Consider the following 22309-nt stretch of genomic DNA (forward strand, 5'->3'; position numbering starts at 1 on the left):
AAAAAAGAAAGATAACTAGGAATGATCTGGAAAGTATAGTATCACAGATACTGGGAAAAAGAACATTTCAGGAATTGCTGCTCAACCAGATTGCTAAGGGCTTCAGAAAGCCTTAAAGATGACTTTTAAAAATACAAATTTTTAGAGATTAGAGAAGATTAAAATTTATGTTTCAACATAATTACTGGAATATGCTTTAAATTTTCAGTCCCTCATAAGGAGCAGTGGGAAGCTGATTTTATTAGACAAACTGTTGACAAGACTTCGAGAAAGGGGGAACCGAGTGCTTATCTTCTCTCAGATGGTGAGAATGTTGGATATCCTGGCCGAATACCTAACTATTAAACACTATCCTTTCCAGGTAAGGTGATTCAGTATTTGGGGCTGGGGGCATCAATCTCTCTCCCCACCTCCCCTCCCCAACTTTCCTACATTGGGTTGCGTGCTTTGCTTGTTAAAGTAGAAAATAAGAGTTTTCTTGTTTCAAAAATAAGGTTAAGGTCCAGGAGGGTCTTAATTTTTACTTTCATGCCTTTAGGCTACCATATGAAAGTGGTCATGAGAAGACCATTGTTTTTTTTTTTTTTATTATTATACTTTAAGTTCTGGGGTACATTTGCAGATCTTGCAGGATTGTTACATAGGTGTACACATGCCATGGTGGTTTGCTGCCTCCATCCTCCTGTCACCTACATTAGGTATTTCTCCTAATGTTATCCCTCCCCAACCTCCCCACCCCCTGCTATCATGAAGGTGGGTAGGAGGATTAGAGAAAGTCAAATTGGGCAAGAAAAAAAAGGATGTCAGATGGCAGCTTATTGCAGGTGTATGGTAGAAGTAGAGAGGAAATAAGTGTGAGCTCAATTCCAGAAGCCCAAATCCTCGAACAGAGGGCAGTATCAGATGTTCACCCCAAACGCTGGCCCTGGCTGTGAGGTGGGACCATAGCAGTATTGGTACTTGAAACCTTCCTAGTCCCTGAAGTAAGTGATAATGGCTCCCTCACTTTTCTGTGGAGTTCTTTAACTAGAGTTGTTATCTTCACACAGTTATCTCCTGTGGGGAAAAGATTCTTCGGCATAATAACATTTCTTTAGGTGTATGTAATCTATTAGAAACTTACTCTGATATATCTATAGACATGTAGACATATATGCAGTTTATGTTGTCTCTTGATGTAGGTTTATAGTGCTTTGATTTTTAAGATTTATTTAAAAACTTTTTTTTTTTTTTTTTTTTTTTTTTGAATGGATGGACTCTTCTACCAACTCACATAATAATGTTTGGATTGAAGAAACTTGGAGTCAGTGATTATCTCCTAAGAAGGCCCAGCTTTAAGACTCACTATCAGGTTGTCTTTCAGAATACCCTGAAAGGCATTGTTATATCCATAATATCTTATGTGGTCTTTCAGCTGCTGTCTTAGAATATAGCTTAAGGCTGTGGTTGTTACCAAGAGACAGCCTAATGCAAAAAGTCAGTTCTCTGTCAGTGAGTCAGATCCCTATGAGCTTTCATTCCTAGGAAATCCTGTGATACCAAGTAAATCAAGAATGCATAGTTTCTCTTTCTAGGGAATAGATAAGCTGGGTCTGTCATACCTAATCAGCGATTTTTAGATAATTAATGTCCTCTACTAATGGAAATATTAGAAGGGGCATTAGGTTTTCTGATTTCAAGTAAAAGGCTCTGAACCTGCCATTAAATGTATCTTTGGTTTAAGGCTCTGAGTAGAGTAGTCAGTGACAAAGAAATCAGGGGCTTCTCACGTGTGAGCTGACGTGAGTTAGGTCTGGTGAAGAGAGTTCTGGGGACTTGTAGGCCCTTCCACAGAGTCTGCTGCCAGCCAAGTCTACTTTCAGGTTAGTTTTTGCCTTCTGTAAAATGAAGTATTTTGTGCAGCTCAAGTGGCGATTGTGAGGGTTGAAATGTGAAAATGATTCTATAGAGTGAGAAATGCTTTATCAAAGAGATAGCATATAGGTGAGAATTCTTTAGTGTTTTATGTGTTGATGGTTTCTCAATGGTGACATTGTTTTACATGTAAAGCTGACATGTGTTCTAATAAAGGAATGATGCCTGCTAATAAATGCCAGCGGCGCTCTTTGAATTCACATGTGGTTTGGCTGCCCGAACAGTTTGCTGTGATTTCAGAGAGTAATTTTTGGCAAAGCTGTGATATACGATGAATTTTAACATTTTGAACAATTCAGCAAAGTGTTTTTTCAACAGAATTATTATTTAAATAATTTTGTGGTTTGTGTGATACTTTAAGTGATAGTTTTAGCCATATTAGCTAAGAAGAATCATTTGTCTGCAGGAGCTTATTACTGGCGACCTGTGGTCCTGTTTCCCAATCTTTGCAGTACCTACAGATACTGAAGTAAATCTAGCCTCTAAGCACGGGTTGGGTTTTCATCTTTCTCCTTTTAGGTCCTGGCAGCCATTCTGATCCTTGGCTAAGCCTAGGCAGCCCTTTGAATCATAAGCTTATAACCTTGAGTCTGTAACTGGAGAGCTCAGGTCAAGTAGGGTGCTTCTTAAGCACAGCTTCTTGATAGCACTTTGCCAGTGCATACCAGTTATTTTTACTCAGTGGGTGTTCAGGCGATAAAGGTTCCATGTCTGCTGTTCTATTCTAGTGTAGTTGATCTTCCTACCTTACAGTTTTCTTGTGGTTTATTTTTACAGCGTCTGGATGGTTCCATCAAGGGAGAAATCCGCAAACAGGCACTGGACCACTTCAATGCAGATGGGTCTGAGGTATACTATGCATGGCTTTGTTATCTGGGTAATGTGGGCTCTTCATCAAGGGGAAAGTCTTTCTATCTTCATGTATTCTGTTTCAGAAACAATTCATAGTGCAATTCTTTTGGCTTGAGAAGAAAATGAGAAATCTCTCACATAAAAATGGTATTTTGTTGTCACTCCAGAAAAACAAATATGTGCTTATTTATTCTCTTATTTATTTATTCTGGGTTGACAACAGAGTGGTTCTCCTAGTAGCTTCTAGATGCCAAATCCTTGGGCCTGGAAGAGCAGTAAGGCAGGAGTAGGGAAGGGTTGGCCCATAGAATTAATGCTGACATATGTATTGTATTAGAAGGTTCTAATCTCTGTACTCTTGGTGACTAAGTCCTGAAAAATATATTTGCTATGTCTCAAATTTGTTGGACTTCTGATACAGTGTAGCTTAATGTTCTTGCTGTCACTAACAGCAACATTTTACCAGTCAGTGTCGAGCTTGGATTTGGCATCGTGTTTTGTTTGGGGGACGCATATAGAAGAGCTACTTAGGATGAATTAGAAGGTATGACAGCATTGTAGTTTATGCATATCAGATCATCAAATGCCATGGGATTTGAGAGAAGTGGAAGAGAAGAGTTTTGGTGTAAATAAAACTGTAATAATGTGTAGAGATAAAGGAAGCAGTGGAGGGAACCTGAAATAGAGGTGTTTTACAGAGAATGCTAATTTCTGGAGCCTGAGCCTCCTTTTTTTTTTTTTTTTTTTTTTTTTTAATAGAACAGGGTTAGCTTTCTGAAGAGCTTTAAAAACTCTTGATGCCTGTTACTGCAGAATGCTCTGCTGTCTGCCTTTAGAGTCTAGAAATCCTAGTTAGACTAGTATTCTGGCTACTTCTGTAGCCTAAAAATTTACTTCTTGAGGAGCTTTGGGCATTAATCAGAGCAAAGGCTCTGATTCATTAAAGATAAGAGGAATGGAATAATTAAGGACATTGGTCATCGGTTAATTCCCATTCCTCCTTTTCTTGCTCTTTGTTTCCTCAACTGTTAAATCATGATGGTTCTGATACTCACTTTGTAATATTGCTGTGAGGATTAGATTTGATAATCAACATAAAGCACTCATCACATTGCCCAGCACATAGTAAGCACTCTAAATGTCCACTATTTTTATCATATAGTGTTGGTTGAAATTGGTTTTATGTTCCCTACTCTTAGTTTAAAAGATAGTATGAGTTGAAGTTTCATACTTCCATGTCTCGGGGAAAAAAAAGTTGCTTTTGCATAGCTCCCAGTTGATTCCCACTCCCCATGATGGCTGTATAGAATACAACTTCTCTACCATTTCTGTAGTGTTTTAAAAGTTCCTTTAAAAAATTAAATATTACATGCTTACTTAGAATATTGGGAAGATGGTAAAGAGTACAAATAAAAAACAGTTGCACAAAAACTCTCATTCTAGATACAACTTGCTGTTCACGTCTTTGGGGGTATATTTCCATTCCTAATAGATGGAACCATTTATATGCTTACCTAATTCGGGTCATGTTGCATATAGTTTTATTCCCTTCAAAATCATACTTTGAGGCTAGGCGCATGGTGGCTTACACCTGTAATCTTAGCACTGTGGGAGGCCAAAATGGGGGAGGATCACTTGAGACTAGGAGTTTGAGACCAGCCTGGTCAACATAGTGAGACCTGTCTCTACAAAAAAAAATTATCCATGTTATTAAAAATTTTACAAAATTTAATTTTTAGACAAGACCCTGTCTCAACAAAAAATAAAAAAAAATGAGCCATGCACAGTGTTTTACAATTGTGGTCCCAGCTACTCAGGAGACTGAGGCAGGAGGATCCCTTCAGGCCAGGAGCTTGAGGCTGCAGTGAATTCGGATCACCCCACTGCACTTCAGCCTGGGCAACAGGATGAGACCCTTTCTCAAAAAAATTTTTAATGTTTTCTTATGCCTGTACCATTTATTTATTTAACCACCTCACTCTTAGTGGCATTTTTATAATTTTTTAACCTTTGTCAATTTGATAAGAGATGAATACAATATACTATAATCCATATTATAAGTTATCCTTGCTAAAGAGTGGCATAGCAGATTGTTGGTTGATAGATCATTTTCACTCCAGATTTCATTTGTTTTAGATATCTCATCTTAAACTGCCCACTATTTGTCTTTTGCCTTCTCTTTGGAGTGTGGTGGTGCTTAATATTTCTCCTAAGAATCACAGATTATGTGACTAGACACACCCGTTGATCACTTCTTTATTGGAATTGTTTAAAATTCTTGTGAGGCAGCTCTCTCCATTTTTATTTCTATGGCATAATGTTGTTGAATATGACAATTAGAACATGGAGATCTTTTCATTGCATCTCCATGTGTATGCTAAATATACCCATTTATCAAGATGGAACTCAGGACTGCAAGCTTTTGAGTGCTACTTCTCTGCCACAAAGGCATCAGGTTTGACATATATGATCATACTCCCTGAAAACAGAAATATTTCATGTTTTTCTCCCCTGGCTTATATATTCTTTTTCTCTGGCCCCCATATTTTTTTGAGCATTCAGACGCAGGCAGGTGTGCTGTGGCGGCCCACTGGGCAGCCACAGTCATTGCTATGGAAACTGGAGTGTCAGTGCCTGGGTGGTTCTACACATTGCTCTCCAGCCAAACCTGTTTTGATTTTTTTTATTATTTTGCCATGTTTTATGGTGATTAAGGATCCTGTGCTTCTCAACACTTCCAATATATGATCCGTTTAGTGCAGCATTTCTATATTTCTCACCAGCCTAACAAACATAAATATTTACATAATAAAGTATCTCTGTTTATACTGACTGCCTTATCTGGCATAATCTACCTTTTCCCTGAAAATAATTGTACCGGTGAATTCCTGGAGTTAACAATCTCCATGATAATTGTTTGTCTGTTTTTATTATTGTTGCTGTTAACTTCTCATATATTAGTCGTAGCTGGGAGGTGACACTAATTCTCTCATTCCCATCGCCTGATTAGATTCTACTTTACTCCTTTGTTCACGGCACTGACTTTGCCTCTTAATCAAATGAAAATTCATTCTACCATCAAGTCCCTGACATTCTTTTAGCCTCCATAAAGTTTGTCCATCATATCTCACTTTTCTTCACACCTGCAGGGGTTTCCAGGTATAAGGGCTTATTGGACTGTGAAACTGTTTCTGAGAAGGCCACTGCATAAAGTAGTATATTGCATTGTGTACAGGACTTCTGTTTCCTGCTCTCGACAAGGGCTGGTGGCCTGGGAATCAATTTGGCTTCAGCGGACACAGTCGTCATCTTTGACTCTGATTGGAACCCCCAGAATGACTTGCAGGCACAAGCCCGAGCGCATAGAATTGGTCAGAAGAAGCAGGTCAGTGTGGAGAGGCTTCTGGAAATGGCTTTAGGGTGGGGGGCTGAGGGCCTTCTTCAGCGCTTTCAGGACATTAACAAAATGCTTTTTCCCGGTTTTGCTTTTATTTCCCCTGAAGCCTGATTTCTGTTAACTAAAACAGAGATGTTGTCTTTGGGCCCAAGATGAACCTTTTAAGGAATGGTCTTTTTCTCTGTTTGAAAGTACAACATCAGCGACTTTCTGTGTGTTCATCTTGAGAAAGATTTATGATGAATAGACTTAGAACTGAACTTTTTCTCTTTTTTAGTATGGATAAGTTAAGTATCCTATTGTTCAAGATGGTCAGTTTTTATTATACATGACAATGTTAGCTTCAAAGGTACTTTGGTAAACCACACACTTGTTTGTTTATGAATCTCAAAGTCTGTTCCATATTAGATAACTCATAAATTTCATTCTTAGCCAAAGATTCTGTTTCTTTCTATAAGTGGAACCAATTATTCTTTAGCACAATTTTTATTGATGGAACAGGACACAATGACAGCTCTTTAGGGGAAGTTTTATTTAAGACTGTAACCTGCTGCACATACTAAAAATATTACATCTACTTAAGCTGCCTGCTTGGATGGCTTATAGTATTTTATGGTTAGAGAATAAATTCTGTTTAAATTTTCCCCCCTTGGTATTTGACAGAGGTAATCTTTCTCTTTCTTTGTTTTTTTTGAGGGGTTCAGGCATAAACATAACAGTTCCTTTTCCTACAGGTAAATATTTACCGCTTAGTTACAAAGGGGACTGTGGAGGAGGAGATCATAGAACGGGCCAAAAAGAAGATGGTATTGGACCATCTGGTGATTCAGCGGATGGACACCACTGGCCGGACGATCCTGGAAAACAACTCGGGAAGGTCCAAGTAAGTGCCAGGAAGATTGGGAGATGGGCAGAATCAAACAGATTTGACATCTGCGTTGGACATAATAGGATTCTCCACCACAGACGTTAGTCTGTTCATTGCCTGGACAATGCCGGGCCAGGACCGCCAATAGGATGGCATTCTCACTCCATTTGAGCTTCTTGGTTCCTTTTTCTGCCGTTCAGCCCCTGCTTATGTACTCTCCTCTCTTTCTTGCCTCTCCCTTCCCTATGCTCTTGGCTGCACATATGACAGATGACACAGCAACAGCAGTGGAGCTGTGTGTTGGGGTCAGCCCAGCATAATGTCACCTTTGACTTTTCGGCGGTGAGAGTCCACCAGATTGGATTGGCAGCTGGTTTTTTAACTATTGGCAAAAATGTTTGTGCGGGGATTGTTGGGCTTTGTGCTTTGTTCTGTTGGAAACAAGGGTATAAAAAGAAAGTAATGAAGCTTTAATTGGCTTCGGGAAGAGACACAGCTACATCTCCTATAGAGTTTACATTTTGAGCAGATTGTTGTATCTTCTGTGGCAGTGTTGCAGCTGTGTTTGGGCACAATGGCTCATGCCTGTAATCTGGGAGGCTGAGGCGGGCAGGTAACTTAAGGTTAGGAGTTTGAGACCTGTTTAACCAACATGGCAAAACCCAGTCTCTACTGGAAAAAAATTTTTTTTTAAAATTTTCTTTTTGAGATGGAATGTCGCCCAGGCTGGAGTGCACTGGGACGATCTTGGCTCACTGCAACCTCTGCCTCACACGTTGAAGTGATTCTTGTACCTCTCAGCCTCCTGAGTAGCTGGGACTACAGGTGTGCACCACCACACCTGGCCAATGTGTGTGTGTGTGTGTGTGTGTTTTTTTTTTTTTTTTTAAGTAGAGACCGGGTTTTGCCATGTTGGTTAGACAAGTCTTGAATTCCTAACCTCAAGTGAGCTGCCCGCCTCAGCCTCCCAAAGTGCTGGGATTACAGGCCTGAGCCATTGTGCCCGGCTACAGCTATGTTAAAGGTGTATTCAAATTAGCCCTTCCTAAATAGAATGTTTTCAGGTAGTTTTCTGTTTAAGAGGAACGTAGACGAGAAGAGCCTGGGTGTTTTGTTTTGGACCAGAGATGAGAAGGTTGAAAATTCTTGGTGAATGATAACTTTCTGAGTCAAAGGGCAAAGGGAAGAAAGAGCTCCACTCTGTAACAACGTTAGTCACTTTTCTGGCTTACCCATGCAGTAGGTGAGCCAGTAGGACTGTAACTGATTTTCTATTCTACTGGGTTAGGGTTACCACCACAGACTCATCCTGCAGGTAGAGTATGGGATGGTTGAGAAATCATTTTTCTTGAGGCAGAGTTTATATTTTCAACAGTTATTTGACATTTTCCTAAAGGATAGTTATTCTGAAGTAGAACTCTTTAGAGGTTATTTAATGTTCCTACCAACTACATTTTACTTCCACAGCTCAAATCCTTTTAATAAAGAAGAGCTGACAGCTATTTTGAAATTTGGAGCAGAGGATCTCTTCAAAGAACTTGAAGGGGAGGAATCAGAACCTCAGGTAATTAATAATGAAGAAAGGGAAAATTTTTTGAGAAGTATTACCTGTGAGTCTAAATTTTCTATAAGAAGATTCTGTTAGAGAGTTTTATAAAGAAAAGTAATTACTTGAAGGACAGTGTGTTTTTCTTTCATAGGAATCTCATAGCTCTTACTAAATTGAGTAGGAAGGAATTAATAAAGCATTTGAGGATACTTTTTGTTTTTTTTTCCCTCCCATTTCTATTTGTTATAATTTTTGAAGTTTCACTTTGTCATTTGTAAATACTAGTTTGAGATATTGGATGTAAAGGATTTGGAGTTGAGACTGAAAGTAAATGAAATATCAGGAGAATTGGTTTATTTGCACCAAACATTTTCAGTAAATACTAATAATTTCTGGGTAACTAGGCAACTAATCTGTTGCTGTTTTACTCTATTTGTGTTGGCTTTTTGTTCTTTTAGGAAATGGATATAGATGAAATTTTGCGGTTGGCTGAAACGAGAGAAAATGAAGTGTCAACAAGTGCAACAGATGAGCTTCTATCACAGTTTAAGGTATAAAGATCTTTGTGGGAGAGCGTTCTCAGCATTGATTCATTAACTAAGGGTTACTAATGTTTGTGAACACTTTCTTTGTGCTAGGCGCTCTGCTTTTTTCTTTACCCTAATTGAGTCATATCCTCAATATGGTTCTCTGAGTTGTAAGTATGTTGTGAATGTAGGCTCTGTGCAAGTAACCACTGAAGTGGGCTATCCTGTGCAGAGTCAGTGTGTGGAGGAAAAGAAAGGATTTAAAAGCGGGCTTGGTGGAGAACCAGGACGTGTAGAGAACCAGGACGTGTGGGGAGCTAGGACAGAGTAGAGCCTTGTGGAAGATGCTCATAGATGAGATACCAAAGAGAGGTCAAAGATAGGAAAACAGTAGGTGACAATTTGAAGGCTGTGATGACTTTGCGAGATTTTAATTTGTTTATTGTTTGGTAAGCCAGAGAAAGAGGTGTCAGTTGTGTCTCATGGTGTCATTGGTGTCTCATATCACAGAAAATTGCATGAAATGAGGACTAAACACGGAAGCTGGGCAACAGATGAATAGGAGGTTGCAGCACAGAGTATCGATGTTATCTAAAAGCTTAGTGAAAGAGTATAGGGACAGTATAGGGACAGTAAATTCTGTGGCTAGAAAGTCGAAGCAAGACAAGGTTTTGAAAGATGTTACCATGTTTCTAGTTGGAGGAAAGAACTTGAATATAGGGAAATATTGAAGGTTCTCGGGAAAGAGATGATTTGATGGCGTATTGCCCTAGAGGAGACTGGAAGGGATACAGTCAGAAGCACAAATAGAAGACTTGGTCTTGGAAAGAAAAAGGACAAGTACACTTTAGGGAAGAGGGGGAAAGAGATGCTCTGGGGGTTTCATTTATGCTCTTAATGACTAGTAAAGTAGTGAGGTGTTTGCTTAAGAAGTGGAAAAGGTTTGGGACAGCCATGCATGAGTCAGGGAGTTGTTGGGAGGAACTTGATAGGGAGTCAGCTGAATTGAGATGATACAACTTTGCTGTGGAGCCGGTCAGCAGGGTCATATGACTTTCACCAGGAATACTTTTGAGGTCAGAGAAATTGGATCAGTTGGCTATCCCAAGGTGGGAGATTGGCTTGGGAGGCACAGGAACGTTAAAATGGCAAAGGCCTCCAAGATTCATGTGACAACATGATAGGAAGGATTGACCACGGGTTGATTCCATGGAGGTAGAGACGCAAGAGAAACCTGATGATTGCAATGATGGCGAAAGGCAGTATGCCCATTAGGATTGAATTGGATTAGGGGAAATTGGGCGAAGTGTTTGGAAGGAAGCAATATTGTGTGATGAGTTCCAAAGCTGGCCACAGGGAGAAATTTCAGTGTAAGAACAAGGATGGAGTTGAGTGGGCCAAGGAGCTCTAGATCAGGGTTAATGTGTCGGGATGCAGAGGCTGGGGTGGAAAAGGGTGAAGGTGAACTATTAGTGTTTGTCATAGTCAGTTTGGGTTCCTGCAATGAAGTACCGTAGACTGGGTGGTTTATAAACAATAGAAATGTATTTCTCACAGTTTTGAAGATTTGAAGTTTGAGATGGTCAGGTTCTGGTAGAGGCTCTCAGGTTGCAGACTGCTGGCTTCTTACCTTCCCATGGTAGAGAGAGAGAAGCTAGAGAGCTCTCTGGAGGTCTGTTTTAGAAGGGTACTAATCCTATTACGAGGGCTCTGTTCTCATGACCTCGTAACACCTCACATTGGGAGTTAGGATTTCATCATATGTCTTTTGGGGAGAACATATTCATTCAGTCCATTGTACTATTTCAACTCAGTTCCACCTCTGTGACTACTGCTTCTTTCTTCAGCAATAGAGCTTGTGTAACTCTTAACTGTGTTTTAAGCACTATCTTAAATTAAGGGCCGGTGTCGCGTTTAACCACTATATCCCTTTTGGAAAAGTTAAATTTCTTACTGCATTAACCACTAATGTGCATATTTACATCAATCTAAATTTTAGTTAATTTTAGCAAAAAGTCATAAAGTGAGTCTAACTTGACTTCACTGTTAGCTCTAAATGACTTTAAGGAATGGAGCAGCGTCCAGAAGCTCGTTTATACCTTATGACTATTCCAAAGGTTAGGAGGAAAGGAATAGGAAGAATGCGGAGCCAGGCTGGGGGCTGCCTGCCACTGCCCAGAGGCTGTCAGAGGTGGTAGATGTTTCTGTATACGCCTCGTCTGGTTCTCTGAAATGCATATGCTTAGATGACTTTCTTTCTGGGATACATACTGTTTTAGTACAAATACATATCAGATATTAAATAATATTTGATATGAAATGAAGATAATATTCTTCCAGATTTATTTGAATTTTTTTCCATTTTATGTTTTCATTTTATTTCCTAAGACCAAAGTGCACTTGTGAGAATATGAAATCACCACACATCTTTAACTTTTGTATTTTTGATAAAAATGAATAAGGCAACTAGTTGGCTAGATAATGAGTGCTTTGAGGTATGTATTGTTTCAGATGACCTCTATACAATTTATGGAAATGTAAGCTCATATGGAGTGCTGAGTATTAAGCATTTTATAATCTAAATCAATCTAAATTTTATGAGTATTATATTTATTAGAACATGTATATGATTTTTAACAACTCAGACAAAATTTATAAAAACAATTTGTATCTGTAACTGTTTCCCTGCTTTTCAGTAAAATTTATGATATTTATGATGAACTTGAGGATTTGACAAGTTGATTGTGGGGGGTATAAAGGAAAAATTAATAGAAAATTGATTATCTGATTATATCATATCACAAAATTCCTATTACTGTCCACAGTGTCTACTTAGATTAAAAACACTGGATAATTTGGTGTTTTAGCAGATGGTGTTTAGAAATGGGGAAATGTCAGTCAGACAATGGTTGTCTGTTTTAAGGTTGCCAACTTTGCAACAATGGAAGATGAAGAAGAGCTAGAAGAGCGTCCTCACAAGGACTGGGATGAAATCATTCCAGAGGAACAGAGGAAAAAAGTAGAGGAGGAAGAGCGGCAGAAGGAGCTAGAAGAAATTTATATGCTGCCTCGAATTCGGAGTTCCACTAAAAAGGTGATCAAGTGAGATGAAAGATATGAAAGTACTTCTTATGCTGTAAGGGCTGCAGAAGTGTTGATTATTCAGAGGCCTTGCATTGATCCTCTGACACAGAGGCTTCAAGAGTAGAGTTAATACTCCAGGAAACGTAGCAAAGAAAGGTGGAGAAATCCTCAGAGGTCATGAGCAAACCTGTGAGACATCTGATTTGGTCTTTGCAAATTGGCTCTTTGCCAAGCTGATGAACAGGATCTGAATTTGACAGAAGTTTGCATTTTGCCTTTGAGATTAGAACCAGTAGTCCTCACAATTTGGCTGTAATTGCCACTACCTTCAACTTTTAGAAAGTCAAACCTCTGTTTGTAACTGTTCACAGCACTTGGTATAAATACTTAGTGAAGGACTGTATAACTAGAAATAAGAAACATATACCAACTACACAACTTACAAAGGTCTATCACAAACACTATCTAACTTGATTGTTGTAACAACATTGAAGTAAGTAGAACAAGTTTTGTTACCCATTTTGTTGGAGATAGTAGACACAGATTTGTCCAAAGTCACAGGAAATCAGTATTAGGTAACACTAGGTACCATTTATTGAGCCCTTACAATGTGCTAGGCATACTTCTAAGTGCTTTAACTTACTGAAAACCCTGTTATAGATACTATTGTCTTCATTTTCAAATGAGAAAGGTACAAAGAGTGAATTACTTGCCCAAAGAAGTAAACATGAACCTGTTTCATAATGGGATATTGTAAAAATAACCAAATATTTTTAATCCAGTTCACTTATCATTGTATTACAACGTGTCTGAAAGTGTGACTGTCCTAAGTGGGTATTTCTCCATCACGTGACCTGTCTCTTTCCCCTTATTTGTCAAAGGAAAGTTGACTTGTCTGATATGGTAAGAGGTTCTGAGTACTGAAGAATTCAGGTGGCCTGGTCTTGGTCCTTTCACTACTTGCACTTTGCACATGTTACAGTGTGACTTTGCCTCAATCTTCCTCAGGCTCAGACAAACGACAGTGACTCTGACACTGAGTCTAAGAGGCAGGCCCAGAGATCCTCTGCTTCCGAGAGTGAGACTGAAGACTCTGATGATGACAAGAAACCAAAGCGCAGAGGGCGTCCCAGGAGCGTACGGAAGGACCTCGTGGAGGGATTCACTGATGCAGAGATCCGAAGGTTGGTGGAGGCTCTGTTCTCACTGAGCTTTTTTGCAAGTGCATACTGTCAAGTCTTTGGTTGACTGGATACCGGACGCTTTGACATGGTAGGCAGAGGCTAATACCTACAAAAAAGGCAAGAGAAGCTGGGTCCTGTCCCAAATCTTCAGGATGATTCTTCCTTCTCCATGGTTTCTTTCAGTTGAGATCACTTTTATTTGTTGCTCATCTCTCTGTTTCTCTCTTATTCTCTGGTTACTCAGAACATTTTCACAAAGAAAGTTCAACTAGGGGGAAAGAGATAATTGACATACATATATATATATATATATATATATATATATATATACAGACTTAAATATCTGTATATAAAAGAAACAACATAAATCAAAAATAAATATGGTACAAATAAGCCTACCCTGACTACCTCTCCCTCCCTCACAGTCCCAATCCCACCTGTGTTTGCACTGATAGCAATCTGCTGGTGGTTTGCTTTAGTTTATTATTAGTACGTACAACATGTTCAGTACCTTGCTTTCCCCATCCCATTTAAAATCAATTTTGGACATCTTTCTATGTGAGTGTTTACTATACATTTCTTGGTATCTAATTCAAACCTCTCTGTCCTCCAAAAAATGGAATCTAAAATTGTTGCTTCCACATTATTTTTTTTTTCCAGTTTCCATATTTTTTTTAAAGCCTGAAGAAAACAGAAAGTATAAGATGGTTTTATGGTCCAATCCGTATTATAATTATATTAAATAGTCTTTTAAGGTCAATATATTTAAAACTATGAGGTGTTTCTTTTCACTTAAATGTCACACCTATTTTTTCCTTTTTTAATTTACTGTGGAAAAATATAAATCTTTCAAAATACTGACAGAGTAGCATATAACACATCCCTCTTGTCCTTACCATCTTACCAATTTTGAATTTGTAGCCAAACTTGTATGTATGTATGTATACCCCACTGCCTCTTGCTGCCTATCCCTGTATTATTTTGAGAAGAATGTGTTTTCTGCTATGGCGCAGTGTGTTCTATAGCTATGTTTGGCCTAGTGCTTTTCAGGTCTTCAGTTTACTTTTTTTTTGAGATGGAATCTCACTCTGTTGCCAGGCTGGCGTACAATGGCACAATCTTGGCTCATTGCAACCTCCGCCTCCCGGGTTCAAGCGATTCTCCTGCCTCAGCCTCCCAAGTAGCTGGGACTATAGGCATGCGTCATCAGGCCCAGCTAATTTTTGTATTTTTGGTTAGAGACGGGGTTTTACCATGTTGGCCAGGTTGGTCTCGATCTCCTGACCTTGTTATTCGCCCGTTTTGGCCTGTCTTTATTTTCTTTCCTGATTTTCTGTCTAGTCGTGGTTATTTTGGTAGAGACAGGATCTTGCTCTCTTGCCCAGGCTGGATTGCAGTGGTGTGATCATAGCTCACAGTAACTTCACACTCCTGGCCTCAAATGATTCTTGTGCCTCAGCCTCCCAGGTAGCCAGTACTACAGGCATGTGCTACCATGTCTGGCTGATTTAAAAACAATTTTTTTGTGTGTGGAGACAAGGTTTCATTATGTTGTCAGGCTGGTCTCAGACTCCCAGCCTCAAGTGATACTCCTGTTTCAGCCTCCGACGTGTTGCGATTATAGGCCTGAGCCACCGAGCCACCGTGCCTGGCCTAGCTGTTCTATCGTTTATTGAAAATGGGCTGTTGACATCTCTGTTACTCTTACATGATCCATTTGTTCCTTCAGTTCTGTTAGTTTTTGCTTCATGTGTTTTTGGACTCTTATTAATTGTATATATTTTTATGATTGGTAGGCCTCGATTGGCCTTTTTATTATTGTAACATGTATTTCTGTGTCTCTAGTAACAATTTTTGTTTTAATGCCTATTTTCAGTTTGTTATTAGTATAGACACTCCACCTTTCTTTTTGGCTATTTGAAATTTAAAAAATGGTCAGGCATGGTGGTTTACACCTGTACCCCCAGCACTTCGGAAGGCCAAGGCAGGCAGATTGCTGGAGTCCAGAAGTATGAGACCAGCCTGGGCAATATGGCGAAACCCTCTCTACTAAAAATACAAAAAATTAGCCAGGTTTGGTGATGCACGCCTGCAATCCCTCGCACTCAGGAGGCTGAGACTGAGTCAGGAGAATTGCTTGAACCCGGGAGGCAGATGTTTGCAGTGAGCTGAGATGGTGCCACTGCACTGCAGCCTGGGTGACAGAGTGGAAACTCTATCTCAAAAAAAAAAAAAAAAAAAAGTTTTTTCTGCCAATCTCTTTTTGTGGTTGGAGTGTTTAATCTATTTGCATTTAATGCAGTTACTGATAAAGTAGCAGGTCTGCATTTTGTTGTATGTCTTCTATATGCCATGTCCTTTTTGTTTTTTTATTTCCCCATTACTGCTTTCTTTTGTGTTAAGTATATAAATACTATACCATTTTAATTACCCTTTTTAAAATAAAAAACTTTTTTTTCCACTTATTTTCTTAGTGGTTTTGTTAGAGATTACAAGTAACATCTTAGACCAATTTACTTTGAATTAGTATCAATTTAATTTCAATGGCATTATAAAAACTTTGCTCCAATTGTAGCTCATCCCCCACTTGTGCTGTTGTCACATATTACATCTTTACACATCGTAAACCCATCAGTGCAATTTTATAATTAATATTTTATATAGTTTTCTTTTTTTATTTGAGACAGTTTCGCTCTTCTCACCCAGGCTGGGTGCAGTGGTGCAATCTTGGCCCTCTGAAGCCTCCCAGGTTCGAGTGACTCTCCTGCTTCAGCCTCCCGAGTAGCTGGGATTACAGGTGCCCACCACCACACCCGGCTAATTTTTGTATTTTTAGTATGGGTGGGTCTCACCATGTTGGCCAGGCTGGTCTTGAACCCCTGACCTTCGGTAATACACTCATCTTGGCCCCCAAAGTGCTGGGATTACAGGTGTGAGCCACTGTGCCCAGCCTACTTTTTGGTTTTCTATATGTCCCATAGTTTTTCTCTTGAAAAATTGGACATTTTAAGTCATGTGGCAACTCTGGAAATCAGATTCCCCTGCCAGCCACATGTTGTGTTTGCTGCTGCTGTTGTATTTGCTTGTTTAGTGACTCTGCTGTACTAGTTTCCTGAAGTCTATATCCTTTGTCATGTTATTTGTAGTTTCTACTTGAGCTTAGTGGTCAGCTAATGATGGAACAGAGAATTCCCTAAATGTTTTGAGCCTGTAAGTCTACCCACCTTTGTTGAAGGGCTTGGTGTGTGTCTTGGGGCATGTTTCAATGCTCTGCAAGGCAGTTGACAACTCTGCCTTGATGTTCAGTTCCTGCTTGTGCAGTTTCTCAAGGTCAGCCAGAATTGTGGGGTAAGACCCTCTGAGATCTTTCCTCTGCAGAGATACAGACCTGCACATGTGTTAGAGCTTTTCAGAGTCTCCTGTGGACATCTTTCCCCTCAATTTGTCTTTGATCAACCTTTTCTTATTTCCAATTGGTAATGTTGCTCAGGCCATCATGATGTGTTAAACCTTTGCATCTAATTGTTTTTGACCAGTCAGTTGTGGACAGGGCTGTTCACACAGAGTGAGTTCTGGGTCAGTCCAATAAAGACAAGCCTGAGAGCGGAGCTTCTCAGGGTGTTGTTGGCCAGGTCCAATCATTCTCTGGGAATAGAGCTTTTGGGGAACTCTCAACCTCTTCTTCACCCTCCAGTGGCTGCTGTGCTGCTGGGTGGCACAGCTATTGTAGTTGCAGAAGTGTTTGTTTTCAAGGCTGTCATGCAGCTGGGGATAAGGGGATGGGAATAGTGCAAGTTAAAAAACGTGAAGCTTGCTGAGCTGTTTTCTTGAATAAATTTCTTAGATGGCTGCACACCTTTGGTTAATTTTCAGAGTCGTGACAACACTGATTGTGACAGTTTATGCCAGCGGTCCTATTGCTTTTATGGAGGAGCAGATTTTCACAGACCCTTAGTCTTCCATTCTGGAAATGTTGTTATTTAGACATAAAATATTTCAACGTCTGTCAAGAGGAGAAATGCAGAGTTAAGGAGTAATCCTCAGGTTTTGTTCGTATATAATACTTTCCTAACCCTTGTGTCCATGCTGGTACTTTAATCTTGTTTTTAGCTATTGTCATATTCAGTTCCATTTTCTTCTGTAGCCTTGTCTTCTCATTTCCATTTTTTCTCTTAGTATCTGTCCATACACTGTTCTAGAACCCAATTATCATAGTAATTTGGCTAATTACATGATGTCCTTGTTGTGTCATGAAGTCCTGGATTTTAGTTGAAAGTACTAGTGGCCTTCCTATAGGAATGGGGATGATGGCATGAGTTGGTGTGTAGCATAGTTTAGGATAGACATTTGTGGGAAGGTAGATTGGATTTTTGGTAAAAGAGGTCAGTAGAGTTCCAAAATCATTTGCCTAAGAAGTTTTAAATCACAATTTACTTTGCTTTTTTCCGAAAACTATTTGAGACAGTCCTAAAAATCTTACAGCTGGAAAATCGTCGGTTTTCTAATAATGAAAAATATGGTATTGAAAGTAGCAGTGAACTGAGTAGGCTGATCAGGGTTTTATCACAATAGAGTTGTGATGATGGAATCCTTTATTGTGTAGTGAAGTCTATAGACTTGTACCTTCTGAAAAGGATATTAGCATTAAGTCGCAGTTATCCAGCATATATCTAAGCAAGTTCATGGTCAGTCACTGAGAATAAAGTTGATTTTTAATTTGAATAGATTTTCAGCAGTCATTATTTTAAGTTGACTGGTTTCAAAGACATTCAGCATTTATTCATCTTTTGATAGTTGCAAGGATTGAGCCCAGCCTCTTTTTGACAATTTGCATGGCTCATGTCATCACAGGATATGGTAGCATCAACATGAGTAAAGTAAGTCTCTTTTAATGTGTTTTATTGATCCTATTCTTAGGTTCATCAAGGCTTATAAGAAGTTCGGTCTACCTCTTGAACGGTAAGTTCAGTAGAATAGTCCCTTATCTTCTTCTTTTTTGTTTTTATTGTATAGTATGCTCTTTTTTGGTAATTTTTTCCATTTAATACTAATGCTGGGAACTTTTTTTTTTCTGAAAACATTTATTTACAAACATTTATATATTGGGTGCCTGTTGATTCATGTCCCTCTGCAGAGGGATGATAAAGATGATAAGGACAGACTGTCCATAAAAAGACTTTCACCTTTGTGAAGGAGATGAATCAAGTGTATTCCAAACCATAGTGCATGAAATAATTTCCAGAGAGAGGTTCATTTAATTCCAGTTAAAAAGGATGTATGTAGTTATTATTCGTGTCCTAGTTCTTAGATTTAGTAATGTCAAAGGTAAAAGGCTGTTTATGAGTTTATAATATGCTGCTAATTAACAGGATTTCATGAAGATTAAATGCACAGGGCTTATATAGCCTTGCCAAAAATAACTTCCAGAAGAGTAGGTGTTGTTACTATTGTACAAGCATTTAGAAAAATTTTCAGTTTGATACTAACAGAAGACTCTGTTTCAAATAGTTTGGTACTTTGCTTTCTATAAAATCTAAAAAGCCTTAATTTAAAGGAAATATTGGGCTCCCTTCTCTTTCTTCTGATAAACTTCCATACTGGGTGAAAATTTTAAGCCTCTTTTTTGTATTGTCTTCTCCATTTGGAGAGGAGGTAGTGATGTGTAACATTAAGCCACAGCAAAACCAAGAAAGTCAGTGACATTTTTCTAGGACTGTTGCTGACCATGTAGGGGAAGACTGCCTGTCTTTGGGCCAGTTACTGTAAAAGCCAACAGGATGTGAAAAAGGGGGTTTGGCACCTTTTGACAGTCTGTTTTTTAGCTGTTAATATATTTGTGTACTTCGTATGACATGGAGATCAATTAAACCTCAGTAGTGGTAACTGTACTCTGCTTCTGGGAACATTGCAGGGAATGAAAGTAGGCTGAAGGAAGGAAAGTGAATGCAGAAAAGCAAACTAGTACAGTTGGTCTTCAGGCCCTTTCACCAGCTACCACTAACAGACAGTCCATTGATTTAATAAAGTTGGTTTTCCTTGTTTCTTTCTTTCTTCTCTGTTTTTTGGAATTACTTTGTTTTGTGGAGTATTCCAAGACACAATTCTTTATGACGGAAAATGAATGTGTTAGCCTTCAGCCAGTGTCCAGGGATTCTTCTTGAATCCTTAGAATGATGAAAGGAAAGCAGAGAAAAGTGTCTTTACAGGAGAAGCTGATATGAGGCCTAGTGGAATCTCATGACATTTAAGAAGAGTGGACACAGGGCCCTGAAGTGTCCCGGTATTTGTTCCTCCTCAGGCTGGAGTGCATAGCACGTGACGCTGAGCTGGTAGATAAGTCGGTGGCAGATCTAAAACGCCTGGGTGAACTGATTCACAACAGCTGTGTGTCAGCAATGCAAGAATATGAAGAACAGCTGAAAGAAAATGCCAGCGAGGGTAAGTGAAGTCAGTGTCGGTGAGTCTCCACAACCTGGCCCTGTGGACTGGATTTCTGTTGATAAAGCGCGTTTTAAGGACAGACTTGTAGACCACACCTGCCTAATGCTTTGAGGTGTGCATTCTGAGCTGCGTTTCTGTGAGCTTAATATTCTAAGCTCCCACAGGTCTACTCACAACCAAGTTGATTTGCAGAAGGTGTAGAGTGAAGGAGGAGATGAAATGTTTTCTTTTTATGTTACTGTAGAAAGTTTGAATTCGTTTGAGTGATGTAAAAACCCAAGGGCAAAGCTTGGTGGATACTTCTGTATTTTGGCTGCAAATAAGAGGTGTTGTAGATCACAAGCATTCTTAATTATCTTGGATATACGTGCACATATTGTGTTGTGGCAAACATAAAGGATTTAGAGAATTGGAATAAATAAAATATTGGTAAATACTGTAAACATTTTGTTATATTGAGATTTTCATGCCATTTGTATTTGTTCTCATTGGATTGGACATGCAGTATGTTTTCTCTCTGATACCAGAAAGTGATTTTCTCTGTCCTGTGTGAATATCTTTAAAAGCAAGAGGTAAAGGGATGCTTGTGAGGAGAAACTCTGAAGTAGTTATTGGTAAGGACACCCTCATAGTGAACTTTAAAGAAACGAGGGAGACCAGGTAAAGTGGCTCACTCCTGTAATCCCAGCACTTTGGGAGGCTGAAGCCAGAGGATCACTTGAGCCTAGGAGTTCAAGTCCGGTCTGGGCAATATATAGTGAGACCTTGTCTCTACAAAAAGTTAAAATACTAGCCGAGAGTAGTAGGATGCACACCTGTAATCCCAGCTACATGGAGGCTGAGGTGGGAGGATCGCTTGAGCCTGGGAGGCAGAGGCTGCAGTGGGTTGAGATCATGCCACTGCACTCCATCCTGGGTGACAGAGCGAAACCCTGTCTCAGAATATAAATAAATTAGTTAAATACAGAAATGAAGATATTATCATTCTTTTTCTCCAGACTGTGGTTCATCTGTGCCATTTCTGCCATGTTTTTGGCCAGGCTTTACTGGCTACCCTTCAGCAGCTTTGTTGAGCTGTGGTTCAATGTTGAGTCTCCAGAGAAAGAGTCAGCCAGTTATCTGGAATTTGGTTCTACCACTTCCCAGTTATAAGACCTTGGGCAAGCTATATCCCCTCAACTGTCTCATTTACAAAATAGAGTAATAGTATCTATTTCAAAGGATTTGGATGATTAGTTGAATAATTCCATACTTATAAATTGTTTAGCGTAGTGTCTAGCTTGCAGTATGAGGTATTAAGAAGTGAATATTTGTGCTTTGAAATTTTCTTTTTAAGGTTATTATTTAATTTGATAGAATTTAAAAATATCTTCATGACAGTTAAAATTTAAATTTTAAGATACGTTTTCTTTTTTGTAAAAGAAAATTAACTTGTATGATTTGTGCAGTGATCTGCGTATTGCTTTTATAACATTCACAATGCACCCAAAAGTAAACTTTAGGTTTAATGTACAGTATGTTTTCTTTGTAATTGTTTTGAATAAGTAATACATCTACGTGTCTTAAAACTGAAAAATGTATTCCTATTACTTCCTGATCCTCTTGAGAAATGAATGTTTTCTCCCTCTTAAATACAAATGGTAATACAGCATGCATACTTTTCTGTGCTTGCTTTTTCATCTCTTGGTATGTTTTGGAGCTGTTTCCTTATAACAGTCCCTTCTCCCCTAAATCCCTCTTTGTTTTGTGCACGTTCACATTCTGGATCTAACTGATTGCTTCTTCTTGGTATAGTTTAACTTATTTCCCCTATACCTGTATTTCCTATAAACTGGTTTTTAGTGTATTCTGAGTCCAGGCTGACATTTCTAGATCAAATGTAAGATGATTGATACCTCTTTTTCCTTAGGTAGAATTTTTTTTTTTTTTTTTTTTTTTAAGACAGAGTCTTGCTCTTTCACTGTGGTGGTTGGAGTACAGTGGCGAGATCTTGTCTCACTGAAACCTCCACCTCCGGTTCAAGTGATTCCCCTGTCTCAGCCTCCTGAGTAGCTGGGACTACAGGCGTGTGCCACCACAGCCAGCTAATTTTTTGTATTTTAGTAGGGACAGGGTTTCACTATGTGTCTCAATCTCATGACCTCGTGATCTGCCCACCTTGGCCTCCCAAAGTGCTGTGATTACAGGCATGAGCCACTGCACCTGGCCGTGAAATTTTCGTTTCTAAAAATGTTAACATAATTATGTGTTTGCTTTATCCTAAACACATTTTTCCAAATAGCAATACCAGTTTTACTGTTAATTACAAAAATGCTCAAATGCAAAATGTGATTTCTTTGCAATAAAAAAATGCTCAAATGCAAAGTGTGATTTCTTTGCATTTCTTTTTGTTCTTAGAATATATCACACTAATGATGTACAATCAAAATATATTTTTAAATATTCAAAGTTATTCTTTTCCCTTTGTGGTTAATGCCACCAACTTAATATATT

The 22309-nt window shown here is 39.0% G+C and overlaps 1 protein-coding gene across 8 annotated transcripts in view; it reads left to right on the forward strand.

Moving 5' to 3' along the window:
• Positions 1–22309, forward strand: part of CHD2 (chromodomain helicase DNA binding protein 2) — a 160391-nt gene that overhangs the window by 102769 nt on the left and 35313 nt on the right. For 7 of the 8 annotated variants that reach the window (XM_017518069.2, XM_017518042.2, XM_037734864.1 and 4 more), the window contains 10 exons: positions 209–361; positions 2692–2763; positions 6002–6151; positions 6898–7046; positions 8499–8595; positions 9039–9131; positions 12031–12201; positions 13200–13375; positions 18293–18334; positions 19674–19813. In XM_017518069.2, the coding sequence (XP_017373558.1) occupies positions 209–361; positions 2692–2763; positions 6002–6151; positions 6898–7046; positions 8499–8595; positions 9039–9131; positions 12031–12201; positions 13200–13375; positions 18293–18334; positions 19674–19813 (1243 nt within the window). The remainder of the gene's footprint in view (positions 1–208; positions 362–2691; positions 2764–6001; positions 6152–6897; positions 7047–8498; positions 8596–9038; positions 9132–12030; positions 12202–13199; positions 13376–18292; positions 18335–19673; positions 19814–22309) is intronic. The other variant, XM_017518086.2, reaches the window with a different exon arrangement.

Source organism: Cebus imitator, unplaced genomic scaffold, assembly GCF_001604975.1.
Source record: "Cebus imitator isolate Cc_AM_T3 unplaced genomic scaffold, Cebus_imitator-1.0 Scaffold19, whole genome shotgun sequence".
NCBI lineage: Eukaryota > Metazoa > Chordata > Mammalia > Primates > Cebidae > Cebus > Cebus imitator.